The 14,998-nt window shown below is 37.9% G+C and overlaps 4 protein-coding genes across 6 annotated transcripts; 2 read left to right on the top strand and 2 right to left on the bottom strand.

Moving 5' to 3' along the window:
* Positions 1-248: 248 nt before the first annotated feature.
* On the top strand, positions 249-6,278 carry LOC100635902 (AMP deaminase 2-like). The gene is made up of 19 exons (XM_003387058.3): positions 249-504; positions 740-809; positions 879-1,031; positions 1,291-1,381; positions 1,523-1,664; positions 1,723-1,809; positions 1,873-1,981; positions 2,039-2,112; positions 2,164-2,339; positions 2,467-2,596; positions 3,563-3,757; positions 3,856-3,987; positions 4,031-4,194; positions 4,262-4,388; positions 4,745-4,908; positions 5,012-5,132; positions 5,370-5,543; positions 5,886-5,996; positions 6,058-6,278. The coding sequence occupies exons 1-19, from the start codon at positions 295-297 to the stop codon at positions 6,205-6,207; spliced, it is 2,580 nt and encodes an 859-aa protein (XP_003387106.1). The 5' UTR covers positions 249-294; the 3' UTR covers positions 6,208-6,278.
* On the bottom strand, positions 6,242-7,254 carry LOC105312976 (DNA repair protein XRCC2-like). The gene is made up of 2 exons (XM_011406035.2): positions 7,163-7,254; positions 6,242-7,115 (listed from the first exon to the last, which is right to left on the bottom strand). The coding sequence occupies exons 1-2, from the start codon at positions 7,242-7,244 to the stop codon at positions 6,376-6,378; spliced, it is 822 nt and encodes a 273-aa protein (XP_011404337.1). The 5' UTR covers positions 7,245-7,254; the 3' UTR covers positions 6,242-6,375.
* A 72-nt stretch (positions 7,255-7,326) lies between these two features.
* On the top strand, positions 7,327-8,535 carry LOC100633895 (transmembrane protein 136-like). Its single transcript, XM_003387043.3, has 2 exons — positions 7,327-7,479; positions 7,694-8,535. Exons 1-2 carry the CDS (start codon positions 7,444-7,446, stop codon positions 8,426-8,428), a joined length of 771 nt encoding a protein of 256 aa, XP_003387091.1. The 5' UTR covers positions 7,327-7,443; the 3' UTR covers positions 8,429-8,535.
* Positions 8,536-8,574: 39 nt separating this feature from the next.
* On the bottom strand, positions 8,575-13,679 carry LOC100635650 (beta-glucuronidase-like). 3 transcript variants are annotated; one of them, XM_019997403.1, is made up of 12 exons: positions 13,448-13,679; positions 13,207-13,389; positions 12,984-13,156; positions 12,702-12,937; positions 12,552-12,658; positions 9,884-10,024; positions 9,660-9,835; positions 9,466-9,615; positions 9,333-9,417; positions 9,078-9,287; positions 8,917-9,019; positions 8,575-8,864 (listed from the first exon to the last, which is right to left on the bottom strand). In XM_019997403.1, the coding sequence occupies exons 1-12, from the start codon at positions 13,619-13,621 to the stop codon at positions 8,722-8,724; spliced, it is 1,881 nt and encodes a 626-aa protein (XP_019852962.1). In that variant the 5' UTR covers positions 13,622-13,679; the 3' UTR covers positions 8,575-8,721. The 3 variants fall into 3 exon arrangements, with proteins under 3 accessions (XP_019852962.1, XP_003387105.2, XP_003387104.1); XM_003387057.3 differs by lacking the exons at positions 12,552-12,658; positions 12,702-12,937; positions 12,984-13,156; positions 13,207-13,389; positions 13,448-13,679 and adding exons at positions 10,064-10,170; positions 10,214-10,449; positions 10,491-10,663; positions 10,714-10,896; positions 10,947-11,224; XM_003387056.2 differs by lacking the exons at positions 8,575-8,864; positions 8,917-9,019; positions 9,078-9,287; ... (2 more) ...; positions 9,660-9,835; positions 9,884-10,024 and adding exons at positions 11,154-11,360; positions 11,411-11,513; positions 11,561-11,770; ... (2 more) ...; positions 12,151-12,326; positions 12,373-12,513 and having other exon boundaries at positions 13,448-13,669.
* Between the last annotated feature and the right edge of the window lie 1,319 nt (positions 13,680-14,998).

The following is a 14,998-nucleotide window of genomic DNA, read 5'->3' as shown; positions in this document are numbered from 1 at the left end:
TGGCTAAACTGCTCAAATAACTAACCGTAAAAGCAAGCATAGAAAGTGAATGCCAGTCAAAAACTGGTGCTATGACTGCTGTACGGAACCACCATATCTATACAGCCACTATGGCTTAATTTAGTGAACATAGAATAAATTTTTCAACACTAGATCTATGTGTGCCCACATTATTTTTTTTACCTCCATCCTACATGAAGAAAATTAATTTGTACTATACTAATTAGCTCCACCCTAGGCTACTACTACTTCCCCAAACAACGCCATCATTCTAATTTGTGCTGCTTTAAAAGGATGAATGAACCTAAAGTTAGCTCTAATTCTGTGCCTACGTCTCCTCTTGTCTTGAGGAAGACGAGCAGTTCCGGGAAGGCTTACTCCGTATCTCCCAGCGCCATGGAGATAGGAGGAGAGAGAGAGGCCCAGAGAATGATGGAACACAGCCGGGCATCGAGACTATCTGGATCCAGTCCCTTGGGATCTTATTCCGAGGAAGAAACAGCTGTAAGATAAGGGCCTCAGGTTTAATATTGTATATACTAGTGCATAGTAATAGTATGGGCAATATCATGGACATGAGTCTTGTGTATAGTCATGAAAGTGCCAATTATTTTACATGTTGATAATTTACACTTTGGAATTAATTAAAATAATTATCGTGCGTATAATGAAAATCCTCGCATGGTTCATTTTATGATCATGGTGTGTGTGTGTGTGTGTCTCTCTCTCTCTTTACCAGGTGTTTCACAAGTTAGCTAAGAAGTTACACAAGAAAGAATCAAAATCAGTTTTTGTTAATGATGTTGGAGGTACGTGCCAGTACACAACTGTACAACTGATACGCTATTATTCATGCCTCCTCTTTACTTCTTTTTTAGCTGCCATTAGATCTCTTTCAGTCTCGTCTGATGGTAATAGCAAAAAGCCAACTTTTCACAAGCAGCCTGAAGTGTCTGTTGAAAGTGACAAAGAGAGCACTGATGATGAATTAGAGATGGCAACATTTGTCTCAACTGAACACTACACACCAGGTAAGGGGAGGAAGAGGGTAACCTGGTAAGAGCTAAAGGGTAACCTGGTAAGAGGTAAAGGGTAGCCTAGTAAGAGGTAAAGGGTAACCTGGTAAGAAGTAAAGGGTCACCTGGTATGAGGCAGTAGAGACCTGAGAGTAGGGAGACTATTATCAAGACTGGTATGTGATCGACTGACTAAGTTAATTAACAATAAGACAATACTATAGACTTTAGTTTGTTGAGGGTGATATAATGGCACCTCTTGTTTCTACTACAGAGCCCAATGCATTGAATGCTCCTTACGAATACTTTGGAGACAGGAACGAGAGCTTGGCTGACATACAGTCTTTTGCTACTGATCTTAAAAGGTATTTGATTAATTGCACCCATAAACAATCTGAGAGTGAGTAGTGATGTGTATAAATACTGATAATGATAGAGTGAGTCTGTACACATTATTGATAGAGTATTATTATGTTTATTATTAAATTATTATTATTATTAAATAGTGCTACTCAGATGAGCATGAAGTTTGTTGAGTCTGGTGTATGTCTCAAAGTTCCATTCAACCGAGTCACCATCACTCCAGCTGCTGACATCCCAGCCAGTGAATCAACTGATGGTGATGCCATTCCCTCTAATCTAGCAGGAGTAAGCCATTTATTCTGTTTAAAGTCTCTCTCACCTTCTCTCTCTCTCTCTCTTTTAGGTAACAGAATCAGATTTCAAGGAGGCGCAGCAGTACCTCATCAGTGCTTTGAAGATAAGACGTAAATACATGAGCATGAGCCATCAAGTGAGCTCCTCCTATAGAAACAGTTTCTTACATTCACTCTCATACATTGTACTCTCTTCATAGGGTTTTTGTGAAACAACTGCTAAGATGCTTGACAGTGACATTATCCCCAGCAGTGCATTCTGTACAGATACTGATCAGGCAGTTACAGCTGGTGGCGATGTTATTCACAGTATGCACGCAACAGCAGCTTCTGTTTTTTATTTTCACTTTCATCTTTATTTCATAGTACCCACGGGGTGTAGCCCTGTGCCTAATTTTCTGCCACATGACGTCCCTTTCAAGTCGAAGCTTAACTTTGAGGTACGAGGGTATGTCACGTGAGAGTCATGTGATCGTGTGGTGCGTCTCTAGGTAAAGATGGTTAGAGGGTTCATTCAGCTAAGGGCTACGGGAGACCAGGAGAATATAGAAGAGAAAGAAATTGCAAATGATAACTTTCTGAATGATCCAAGGACAATGGAGGCAGTGAGAGAGGACTTTATTAAAGATTATAATATACTGCTGGCTCTTTCTATCCATGGGCCTATGTGAGTTGTACATGATTATTTCGTTATTATGTTATGTATGTACATGTACATGACTGCTTTGCATATTTTATTTCATGTATTTACTCAATGGCCTCAAGGTTTAACTTCTTTTTTTTCCTAATATTAGCAAGTCTTTCAGCTACAGGAGGTTAGGGTATCTCGATTCACGGTTTCACCTGCATGTGATGCTTAACGAACTGAGAGAGCTCAAAGCACAGAAGTCTGTTCCCCATCGTGACTTTTATAATGTCAGAAAGGTAAATAATGTGATGTTTACTACATGTCGTATTGCCCTTATTAGCACTGGGGCTGGGAAACTATTTACCATATAATCTACACACACCATATACGTATACAATACAGTACATATACAATGCACATGTACATATACATTGTACCAAGAGTAAATAATACCTAAAGGTATTAGTTATTATTTATTTATTTACTTTAGGTATTATTTATTCTTGATTGTATATATATAATGTACATGTACAATGCTGGGTTTCCCACAAAGCATGTTAAGTGAGCTACAAAGCAAGCTTCAAGGAGCAACTTTAAAAATTCTCTAAAAATCCAAATTTGATCAGAATCAGCTCAAACTTTCTATGCAGCATAAGTACATGTATATGTATCAGGAAAATTTATAAAAATGGAGAATTCTCTCTTAGTCATTTTTGGCAAAATTTGGCCCAAGACCGTGTACTATAGTACAGGGACTTTTACCTGATTTTTGAGAAACTTTAAAAATTTGTAAAAAATCCAAATTTGATCGGAACCAGCTCAAACTTTCTACACAGCATAAGTACATGTATATGTACTAGGAAAAATTATAAAAATGGAGAATTCTTTCCTAGTCATTTTTGGCAAAATTTGGTCCGAGACTGTGTACTATAGTACAGGGACTTTTACCTGATTTTGGAGTAACTTTAAAAATTCATAAAAAATCCAAATTTCATCGGAACCAGCTCAAACTTTCTACGCAACATAAGTACATGTATATGTACTGGGGAAAATTATTAAAATGGAAAATTCTCACCTTTTCATTTTTGGCAAAATTTGGCCCGAGACCGTGCACTATAGTACAGGGACTTTTACTTAATTTTGGAGCAATTTAAAAAATTTGTAAAAATCTAAATTTGATGGGAATTTTGTGCATACATTGTGCACTGTAGTGATGTGCATATATTTTTTCTTTCTCTGACATAATAATGTACTCCTTATAGGTTGATACTCATATTCATGCTTCTTCCTGCATGAACCAGAAGCACCTTTTACGCTTCATGAAGAAGAAGATCAAGGAGTGTCCCGGCGAGGTTGTCATTAATAACAGAAAAGAGAAGAAGACTCTCTCTCAAGTGTTTGAGGATATGAATCTCAGAGCCTATGACCTTAACGTTGATAACCTTGATGTGCATGCAGTAAGGGAGAGATAGGGAGAGGGGGAAAGAATAAAAAATATTGTTATTATAATAATACTAATAATAATGATAATAATAATATCTCCTTGTTATTGTAGGATCGAAATACGTTTCATCGTTTTGACAAGTTCAATGCCAAGTATAATCCGATTGGAAAGAGCAAATTGAGAGAAATATTCATAAAAACTGACAATGACATTGGAGGGAGCTATTTCGCTCATATAATCAAGGTATTCCCCCTTTATAACTATTAATAACTAGCCACACCCACAGGAAGTGATGGACGACCTTACTGAGAGCAAGTATCAAATGGCTGAACTTCGTATTTCCATATATGGACGCTCGCCTGACGAGTGGGACAAACTTGCCAAGTGGGCGGTGACCCACAACCTGTTCTGTGATAACGTTCGCTGGCTCATACAAGTACCAAGGATATAGTGAGATTTATAAGATCAATTTGCTAGTAATAATAATGATGTTACTTCTTTCCTTTTCTGCTATCAGTGATATTTACAAGGATAGGAACATGGTTGAGAATTTCAATCAGATATTGGAGAATTTGTTTGTGCCTGTCTTTGAGGCAACTCTGGATCCGTCCTCACACCCGTTCCTTTCAAGATTTCTTAATCAGGTACTTTGAAGGAGTAATGTACAAAAAATAGTGCGTGTGTGCATGTGATGATGTACAATGTATTTTTCTCCTATTTTATCTCATTTTGCAATGTATTTGGCCTATATTAGTATATTATAATGAATAAGTAATATGTTAGCAAATTTCTAAAAGCCATAAGAGTAGGACACTAGTTGGTCTTACAATTTAAAGTAAACATCAAGACGTGTGCCAAACTCTTGGGCAACAACACATCCAAAGAGATGTGTTTGCTTCTTTACATGTACCTTCTCTCTTACCCTCCCTCCCTTCTCTTACCCTTTCTCCCTTCTCTTACCCTCTCTTTTTTCTCTCCCCCTCTCTCTCTCCTCCCTTAGGTAACAGGGTTTGATAGTGTTGATGATGAGAGTAAGCCGGAGAGTCATTTCTTTCACCAAACCTCACCCGATCCTACCCATTGGACCCACACTGATAATCCTCCTTATGTCTACTACGTGTTCTATATGTATGCTAACATTTGTCTCCTCAACAAACTCAGAAAGTGAGTCCAAGTTGATATAGTATCCATCTTTGTTGTTTGTTCAAATAAGACATAATTTCCCAATAATAACGTACTTGTCATAATGTAATATTATTATTATTAGGATAAGAGGATTGCACACTTTTCAGTTGCGGCCCCATTGTGGTGAAGCAGGTCCTGCTCATCACCTGATAACTGCATTCATGTTGGCTGAGAACATTTCACATGGTTTGATGTTGAGAAAGGTATTTAGCGTACATATAATTATTATAGATGTCAATCGTACGTACATGTACATTAAAAATGTAATAATTTTTTGCCCTATAACATACTATTTATCAGAATTGGAGTTGAGTCAATGACCATGGGAAAGGATATTTTGTCAAAAAATGGCTTGGAAAAAATTCTCAATTTATATTTTTTTCTGATTAATATACATGTACATGTTCTTAAAAAAACTTCTTATATTTTGTCACCTATAGGTACCAACTCTACAGTATTTATACTATTTGGCTCAGATTGGCATTGCCATGTCACCACTGAGTAACAATTCCCTGTTTTTGGATTATCATCGCAATCCGTTGCATCAGTACTTTCAACGTGGTCTCCTAGTGTCTCTTTCTACTGATGATCCACTTCAGTTTCATTTTACTAAGGTATATGCATCAGGGAAGGGAGAAAGAGAGTAAAGATTAATGAAGTGTTTTGATTGTACAGTGATTTTCCTTAAACTTGCATGATAGACAAGCAGAAATGTGTTATGCACATGTTTTGTTGTGGTCAGTATTAAGTAGGTGCATCCATTTTATTCCTGACCACAACAGAGCGTGTGCACGACACATTTCTGCTTGTCTATTATGCAAGTTTAAGGAAAATCACTGTACAATGTTAACAATAATCTATGCTTTTTTTCCCCAAAAATTGGCTCCAGAAATACCCAATTTTTGATGGAAAACAAATTGACCAAAACAGATTCAATTCCCTTTCTTCTTCTACAGGAGCCTTTAATGGAGGAGTACAGCATCGCAGCACAAGTGTGGAAACTCAGCCCTTGCGACATGTGTGAGCTGGCAAGGAACTCTGTCCTAATGAGCGGCTTTGAACATAACGTGAGTATCTACTCGTTATTTTATCCTGCAGTATTTTGTTATTTTTTTCTTTTCTTTCCAGGTCAAGCAGTATTGGTTGGGTCTCCGATATCAAGAGGAGGGGCCTGGAGGTAATGACATCACACGTACCAACGTACCCAACATTCGTGTCGCCTATCGCCACGAGACGCTCGTTGAGGAACTCAAACATATTTTGTACGGACACGAATGATGAGAGAGATTTGGCATTAGTTTTGTTTGTGTGATTCAATTTTATTCCATGATCAATAGATAATGATTAAATAATGATAAAATAATAATCTTTAAATTTGTGATAATTATTGTTAGTACTACACTGTACACATTAACACATACATGTGGCTCTTGAGTGACGTGTCTTTCAATTGGATCCAAAGGCTATCCCATCATTATTAACAGTAAAGTCCCATGACTGATTAAAGTTAACACTGCTTAGAGTAAACACGGAACCATTGGGAGCAGACCTTGTCTTACGAATATGATAAGTATATTTATTTATTTCACTATTACTAATTGGAGTCTCTGGCTCAGTGATAATACCTATAGCATACTGTCTGCTATAGTCTACAAGTAGCTCCAACCACTTCATCGGGTCAATGGGTGAGACTTCATCTCTAACATGTTCAGTTGTTAGAGCATGGTCGATCAGTATCAGCTCAATGTGAGGCGAACCTAGCAGGAATTGTTTCAAGAAAATGACAGTCAGAGTCAGACTGTGAATGGAGTCACAGTTGAGCACATAAAGTTTCTTAAGACAGTTTTTGATGAGTTCCCTGTTGATGGAAGGTTCTTTGAATGATATGGGCGGAGACTTTGAAGTGATGGGTACTTCGGCGTCTCTTAAAGTGATGATACTCTCATCATCGTTCACTTTGAGTTCCTCTCCTTCGCTGGAGAGTCTTACAAAAAGTTTGTGTTCGAGTATTTCCACCAACCGTAATAAATCAAACTTGTAGTTAGTACTGATAAATACGACTCCTATTTCCTTACCACCCAATATGTAGTCTTGATAGTATTTTGGGATTAGAGCCTCAGCCACCATGTTAAGAAATATTTCGGATTTCCCAGTTCCATGATCGCCAGATAACTCAAAAACATCACCTACAAATACTGCAAGTTAAATATTAAATATCTCTTTGTTTATATACCAGTTCTGAGGCCGCGTCCCTGATTGAGAGAGCTAAAAAATTTGAACTTGAAATCACCCAGCACTCTACCACCTGTCGCCATCTTTTTTTGGGCGTAGCCACACTAGCCCCACCCTTTAATTTTGCTGCAACAAGGGGTGCGATCATCACACCATCTCCTTCCTTCCTTCACTTCCTTGTCACTGTCACAGTCACACTTCAGCTGGCGTGGTTCCGTGAGACTACTTCTCCCTGTGAGTGTGCGATACCTTGTACTAGTAGACACAGGAGTCCTTGGAGTCATGACTGTTGATTTGAACGTCCCACAGGAAGGGATTGTAAGTGTCTGCCCGTCCTGTTGTACTAGAAATCTTGTTGTTTGTTGTATTATTGTCGTAAACTTTCCCAGCACTCACTGCTAATTAATGATTGCAGTGAATTAACTCATTAGCATCGTGTATTGGCATAATACTAATGACCACATCAGTTGAGATGAATAGCAAACACTTCTTTTGTTAAATGTTACTGAAACTATTTTTTGTTTCTTTTTAGAACATACCCACCAGTGATGATTTGGTAATGAAAGACTCATCTTTAATGGGTCAGCTACCACTCACTGCTATATTCACTAGCTTCTTCTTCTGGGCCAACCTGTACTTCTATGTGTGTGTGTTCAATAGGACCTGCTCTCCAGAGTGGAACTGCAGAATCGTCACTGCACTCCACGGGACTGTGGCATCGATTCTTAGCTTTGGGAGCTGTTTCGTATTTGGCCCGTGGCCATTTACTTACATTGCTCAACCAAACACTCAACTCCACACAGCCATCATAACGATTAGCATTGGATATTTTATATTTGATTTTATTTGGTGTCTCTGGTATCAGACTGAAGGTATTGTGATGCTGGCGCATCATGTCGTATCGCTCGTTGGTTTCACTTATAGTCTTTATACCGGGTCTTATGGCTCCGAGCTGACTGCAGTTCTGGGAGGGAGCGAAGTCACAAATCCATTCCTACAGACCCGATGGTTCCTGAAAGAGATGCAATTATACAAGGGTCGAACGGCATTTATCATTGATACTTTGTTTTTTGTCACTTATCTCTGCTTTAGACTGGGTCTTGGTACTGCCCTTCACTATACTATACAGACGTATCCAAAACTAGATCTCGTTCCTACACTGGGAGGAAACGCTTTTTACATCATCAGTGTAGTGTTTGGTGTCCAGATCACACTGTTTTATGTGAAGAAGTATATTCTGAAGACGAAAAGAATACCACCACCATAGAACACTAGTGACTAGCTAAACTTAAGGATTTTATAATTTACACATATTTTGTTTATTTTTAATAAGATTTTATTTCATAAGAGAGGGAAAATTGCATTTTAGCAGTACTCTATTAGCTATGTTGTTTGCTCCTTACTCTTCCTTACTATTGAGAAGTGTAAAAGAGGTATGAACAAACTGTTAATAGTAGTAGATAATCTATACAAATTGAATTATTGATCAGCAGCCATGTAGATATACTTATAAAGCAAACAGCAATATGTGTAGCTTTTATAGCAGCATATATCCAATCACTATTTTACTGATACTTTCTCAGGATGGTAGTCTCTTCCTTCAGCCAATGCTGAAAACCTTTCCCTTACAACATGAGCAGCTAGTTTTGGTTGCCTTTGACGTGTCAGTAGACCTTTGTGGTTGCCATCGGTGCGTGAAGTTGCTATGAAATGTAGACTACATAATATATAACTGCAAATGAAACCAGTGCTTACATTGAGCTGTTTCAAAATCAGCAAAGGACCAAACCATTTCACCAATTAGGAAAGATTTCCTGTATTCATCAAACACTGGCCAGAAAGCTGACAGTGCTAGAACCTATACACAATACAATACACATGTAGCATATAAAGTGGTTCTCTATGATTATAATGACCTGATACTCTTCAGTCCACATGACTGGAGGGTCCTTGTGGAATCCCGGTATTGTCCCAGCCCCATATTCTGATATCATGATTGGTTTCTTGTACAGCTTCCTCCATTGCTCTAAATCATAGCGTAGAGCATATGGCACAACCTCCGGATGTCCTCCGTTTTGATACCAGTCAAGATATCGATTAAGCATTATGAGATCCATGTGTTTGAACTAGGTGCATTTACATAGCATAGAAACTACGGTACCTGTACTTACCACTTTGTCATTGTTGTAATCCAAATTGCACGTAAATGATACAGGACGTGTTGGATCAAGAGTATGAGTAGCCTCAACAAGAGTCCTAAAATATTATTCTTAATCTACAATTTATCCATGAGAATCTTCTTACTGAAAGTATTCTTCAGCAACAGAGAGAGATGATTCTGGTTCATTAGCTAAAGACCACAATACAACTGATGGATGGTTCTTGTCTCTGTTAATCAATTCTTTCATCACTTGGAGATGGTGTGCTAATGACTCATTGCCAAAATTACTCACACTGTAAGACAAAATGGATCCAATATGTCAATTTTAGAATACTACCTTTTCTGTCCAACTGAAGTGCTTTCTCCAATAACTACAATGCCTGCTTTGTCAGCTAGGTCCAGCATTTCTTCTGCAAAGGGATAGGTAGTGGCTCTAAATGCTGATGCATTTAGCCAAAGAAGTGCATTGAGATCTTTCATGAGAAGAGCATCGTTAATACCTTTACCAATAATCTGTGGGGCTTATGATGAATATAGTTAGTCACAGTCATAACATCTTACATCCCAGTCTTCATGCTTGCCAATTCCATGAAAGTAAAATGGTTTGCCATTAATGAGAAATTGATCCTCTGTCACTGTAATTTCTCTCAGACCAACAGATTGTATATACATGTCAGTAACACCATCAGTTGTGATTTTTACCTAAATATATTCAACTATAAAAATTACACAGTTTAATACTTGGAATGGTTGCATAGCCCCAGGAGTAGAACTAAGAGTCCAAGGCCACCATAGGGTAGGATTAGTAATCTTAAGAGTACCTTTAGCAATTCCATCAGTTACAGTTCCTACATATTATAATAATAGATGACAATAGCAGTATGATAGTACCTGAATCCTTCACTCCTGATAGACTGACTTCATAAGTTACTTCATTATTTCCTTCTACTCCTCCTACCATTACTGTATATGCAACACTAGCACTCCCATCTTCCTCCAGTTCAGTAACAACACTGATATCAGATATATATGCCTTGGGAGTGGTATAGAGTTTTACTGAGCGTTGAATACCAGCATAATTAAAGAAATCAAAATCACCAGTGAATGTAAAATAATTTGGAGGATACCTAATTAAGATTGATCACAATGTTTTCATATAAATACTTACTCCTCTCCATTGTGATAGGTGACTGAACCAACTGGTAGAGTTTTTGCTGTAAGTGTATTGTTAACAGCAACAGTTACTCTGTTTGGTTGTCCTTCCTCTAGGTGCTCAGCAATGTCAGCTTCAAATGGTAAGTGACCTCCATCATGTGTCATCACTTGTTTACCATTGACCCACTACAAGTTAAGATAGCTGCATGGGATTTATTGTGTACATATACACTTACCACTATAGTGTAATAATAGGCACTCTCAAATCTCAACACTACACGTGTTTTACCATCCAACCAAGAACCAGGTACCCAAAAGTTTCTGTCATACCAAGCCCAACCAAGGAAATCTCTAATTTTGTGGTCCTGAGTGATGTCATTATAACTGGCAGGGACTGGCATCAGAATGGTGTCATTTAACTGTAAAAGTGAGTAACTCATTGCTTACTTTGATAATATTACTGACTTACTGGTTTTAGGTACCATTCTTTATCAAATCCTTCATTCCTTGATAGTGAGTCATCAATCTTAAAGTGCCATATACCATCCAGGTCCTTTAGTAACCTGCTGGGAGAGTCCTTAGGATAAAGACCCTGACAAGTTGATAGAAATGCTACAGCTAAGATCAGTAAAGTTATTGCTTGCTTCATCTTGAGCCCCACCCTTTTGTGAATGAATATCATTAAAATAGCTTCAGCAAAAAAAGCAGCATGCAGCAGATTACAATCATTAAATGCACAGCAATCAAACTGGAATCTGTTCAGGATGATAGTCTTTTCCTTCAGCTAGTGCCTCATATCTATACTTAACGGCCCGTGCTGCTAACTTTGGCTGCCTCTGACGTGTCAGTAGACCTTTGTGATTACCATCAGCACGCTTAGATGCTATAAAAATGACAATTAATATATTGGTTCTGTTCTTTGTTATATCTTACATTGAGCAGTTTCAAAATCAGCAAAGTTCCATACTAGCTCACCAATGAAGAAAGATTTACGATAATCATCAAACACAGACCAATAAGCCATCAGTGCTTCAGCCTGTAGTGGCAGTATAATTAATACTCAGTCAATGTGTGTGCATGTACTTGATACTCTTCAGACCACATTACTGGAGGGTCCTTGTGTATCCCTGGTATTGTCCCTGCTCCATACTCTGATATCATGATTGGCTTCTTCTGCCTTTGTCTCCATTGCCCAAGATCATAGCGTAGGGCATATGGCACAACTTCTGGATGTCCACCGTTATCATACCAATCGTAATAGCGATTAAGCATTATTACATCCATAAACTGTGTCTATACAAATATTGAAATAAATTTGTGTACCAATTGTATAGCCATAACTTACTGCTCTATCAGAATCATAGTCTTTATTGCAAGCAAATGTAATAGGGCGGGATGCATCAAGAGTATGTGTAACTTCTACAATAGATCTTTAGAGAAAAGTATCTATTTTACTTTCATTTATAATATAAGCTTACTGGAAATATCTTTCAGCAACCGGAAGGTCAGATGCAGGCTCATTAGCTACTGACCACATCACAACTGATGGATGGTTCTTATCTCTATCAATCATTTCTCTCATCACCTGAAAGTGATGCATCAGTGTTGCATTACCAAAATTATCCTCACTGCACATAAAATATTAATAAAAATTAGTATTGTGCATTACTTACTCGTGTAATCCAACTGCAGGGCTTTCTCCAATGACCACAATCCCTTCCTTGTCACAGAGGTCAAGCATTTCTTCAGCATAAGGATAATGACTGGTCCTGAAAGCAGCCACATTCATCCACTTAAGTAAATTAATGTCCTTCATGAGAAGAGCATCGTTTATGCCTTTACCAACAATCTGTTACAGACAAATGAAATCAGTCATTGTTTATACTTTGTCTTACGTCCCAGTCCTCATGTTTGTCCACACCATGAAAGTAAAATGGTTTGCCATTAATGAGAAACTGATCCTCTGTCACTACAACCTCCCTCAGACCAACAGATTGTATATACATGTCAGTAACACCATCAGTAGTGATTTTTACCTAAATACATAAAATTAAAAATTTACACAGTTTAATACTTGGAATGGTTGCATAGCTCCAGGAGTAGAGCTAAGAGTCCAAGGCCACCATAGGGTAGGATCGGTAATCTTAAGAGTACCTTTAGCAATCCCATCAGTTACAGTTCCTACATATTATAATAATGGATGACAATAGCAGTATGAGAGTACCTGAATCTTTCACTCCTGATAGACTGACTTCATAACTTGCTTCACTATTTCCTTCTACTCCTCCTATCATTACTGTATATGCAACGCTAGCACTCCCATCTTCCTCCAGTTCAGTAACAACACTGATATCAGATATATATGCCTTGGGAGTGGTATAGAGTTTTACTGAACGTTGAATACCAGCATAATTAAAGAAATCAAATTGTCCGGTAAAAGTAAAGTAATTTGGTGGATACCTAATATAAAGTCAGAGTATATATAATATTATATTTGCTGTCATACTTTTCTCCACTGTAATATTTAACAGAACCAGGAGGCAAAGTGTTAGCATTGAGGGTATTATTAACAGCAACAGTTACTCTGTTTGGTTGTCCTTCCTCTAGGTGTTCAGCAATATCAGCCTCAAATGGTAAGTGACCTCCATCATGTGTCATCACTTGTTTACCATTGACCCACTACAAGTTAAGATAGCTGCATGGGATTCATTGTGTACATATACACTTACCACTATAGTGTAGTAATGGGCACTCTCAAATCTCAACACTACACGTGTTTTACCATCCAACCAAGAACCAGGTACCCAAAAGTTCCTGTCATACCAAGCCCAGCCAATGAAGTCTCTGATATTTTTATCCTGAGTGATGTCATTATAACTGGCAGGGACTGGCATCAGAATGGTGTCAGTAAGCTTGAAATGAAATAAGATAAATAAATAAAAAAATTTAGCTATAGCAAACAAAACTTACTGGCTTTAGGTACCATTCATCATCAAATCCTTCATTCCTTGATAGTGAGTCATCAATCTTAAAGTGCCATATACCATCCAGGTCCTTTAGTAGCCTGCTGGGAGAGTCCTTAGGATAAAGACCCTGACAAGTTGCTATAATTGCTAAAACGAAAAAGGTCAATGCTAGCTTCATGTTGAGCCACTCCTTTGCAGATCAGAAATTAAATGAATATCAGTCAAAATACAAGTCAGCATTATCAATAGATATGCCTTTCTAGCTGTTTAAAATCAAATCATAGCATCTACTATTGCCTCTATGAATATACTCATATTGAGAACATTTACAAATTACATGCAGCCATAAAAGATTCAAAACTGGTTATCTAAACAGGTAGACTAATTGTCTAGTATAGATAGACTAGATCATGCTTCTTGTATGGTATCCAGGGTATGATTACAGCCCACATTGAGTGTAAACATGTACACAAAGATATGCAGGAAGTTCACCAAAAAGGGAATTATTAGCAGTACACAGTACAGTAATTGCTACTAGTCTACTGGGCATTCCTTCCTGTTATTACTTTAGTTCATCTTTCTTTGCTCTCATTTCAAGCAACAACTGATTTCAGTCTTTCTCTCTCTCTTTTGGTTTGATAGCATCATCCATCCATCATGGCACTTCATCTGTTAGGTATGGCTGGGTCTCATATGTTGAGGAACCACTTGAATGATGGCTACTATTGCAATGGTGGGTATGGGTACTACCACCCAGCTGCTATGGTTCAATATCCCCAGCCTACAGTTGATGTTCAGATACCAAATAATCCTAATCAAGGAGGACCAAGAGTTCGTGTGGGATACGAATATCCTAAAGTTCAAGAACAACAGGAGGAGAGAAAACAGAAACAAGAGCAAAAAACCTTTTGGCACTATCTGTTCCCTTGTCTCCCTATCAAGTATCGCCGCCTTTCACAAGAAGAAGATTAACTAGACTACTAACTCAAAACAATGCCCAAATAAACATAGTAAATGTATAAATAATAAATATTGTATTTTGTCTTGTTCTATTTCTAAATAAAGTTATTAGACATAATTATACATAAGTTGTGTTAACTATTATAGTCTGAGTCTAATGATTAACTACAAAAAAGGTTATCTTCATGCCTTTATTCCTTCAAGCCCCATTTGACGACATATTCCATTGCAGGAATGACTCTTAAAGAACCTCTTAATCCCAATGAATCCACTGTCAGTGCTCCCGTAATAATTTGGTCTGGTACGATTGTGTATTGCTGGATCGGTCAGTTGAAACCTATTGCCGGTTTTGATTCCTTCAAGGTCACATATGAGCAATGACTCTCCCGAGTGGACATAAGAGAAGTGGCTGAAGGCTTGCATTACATCTGAGCCAGGTAAATTAAGGCAAACTATTCCATTCTTCATATTGTACTTTTTAAATTTCCCACTCACAAAAACTTGTAGCACGTACAATGTACCATCATCCATTTTGGCCACGTCAACAGGTAAGAACTCTAATGTTTCCAGATGAGCTGGCCTTTGCTTGTGAGTG

Source organism: Amphimedon queenslandica, unplaced genomic scaffold (assembly GCF_000090795.2).
Source record: "Amphimedon queenslandica unplaced genomic scaffold, v1.1 AMPQUscaffold_13373, whole genome shotgun sequence".
NCBI classification, from domain to species: domain Eukaryota; kingdom Metazoa; phylum Porifera; class Demospongiae; order Haplosclerida; family Niphatidae; genus Amphimedon; species Amphimedon queenslandica.
This window is presented reverse-complemented; position numbering and strand designations above follow the sequence as displayed.

What these genes read in the sequence shown, in the direction of transcription:
- LOC100635902 (XM_003387058.3), top strand. Translation starts at nt 295, where the DNA reads ATGAATGAACCTAAAGTTAGCTCTAATTCTGTGCCTACGTCTCCTCTT. An exon ending in AACTGAACACTACACACCAG is followed by an intron (nt 1,032 to 1,290) that starts GTAAGGGGAGGA and finishes TTTCTACTACAG; the next exon opens with AGCCCAATGCATTGAATGCT. An exon ending in CTTTCTATCCATGGGCCTAT is followed by an intron (nt 2,340 to 2,466) that starts GTGAGTTGTACA and finishes TCCTAATATTAG; the next exon opens with CAAGTCTTTCAGCTACAGGA.
- LOC105312976 (XM_011406035.2), bottom strand. Translation starts at nt 7,244, where the DNA reads ATGGCGACAGGTGGTAGAGTGCTGGGTGATTTCAAGTTCAAATTTTTT. An exon ending in GGGACGCGGCCTCAGAACTG is followed by an intron (nt 7,116 to 7,162) that starts GTATATAAACAA and finishes CAGTATTTGTAG; the next exon opens with GTGATGTTTTTGAGTTATCT.
- LOC100633895 (XM_003387043.3), top strand. Translation starts at nt 7,444, where the DNA reads ATGACTGTTGATTTGAACGTCCCACAGGAAGGGATT. An exon ending in ACGTCCCACAGGAAGGGATT is followed by an intron (nt 7,480 to 7,693) that starts GTAAGTGTCTGC and finishes GTTTCTTTTTAG; the next exon opens with AACATACCCACCAGTGATGA.
- LOC100635650 (XM_003387057.3), bottom strand. Translation starts at nt 11,159, where the DNA reads ATGATATTCATTCACAAAAGGGTGGGGCTCAAGATGAAGCAAGCAATA. An exon ending in ATCAGGAGTGAAGGATTCAG is followed by an intron (nt 10,171 to 10,213) that starts GTACTATCATAC and finishes TATAATATGTAG; the next exon opens with GAACTGTAACTGATGGAATT. An exon ending in ACTTCAGTTGGACAGAAAAG is followed by an intron (nt 9,616 to 9,659) that starts GTAGTATTCTAA and finishes TTTGTCTTACAG; the next exon opens with TGTGAGTAATTTTGGCAATG.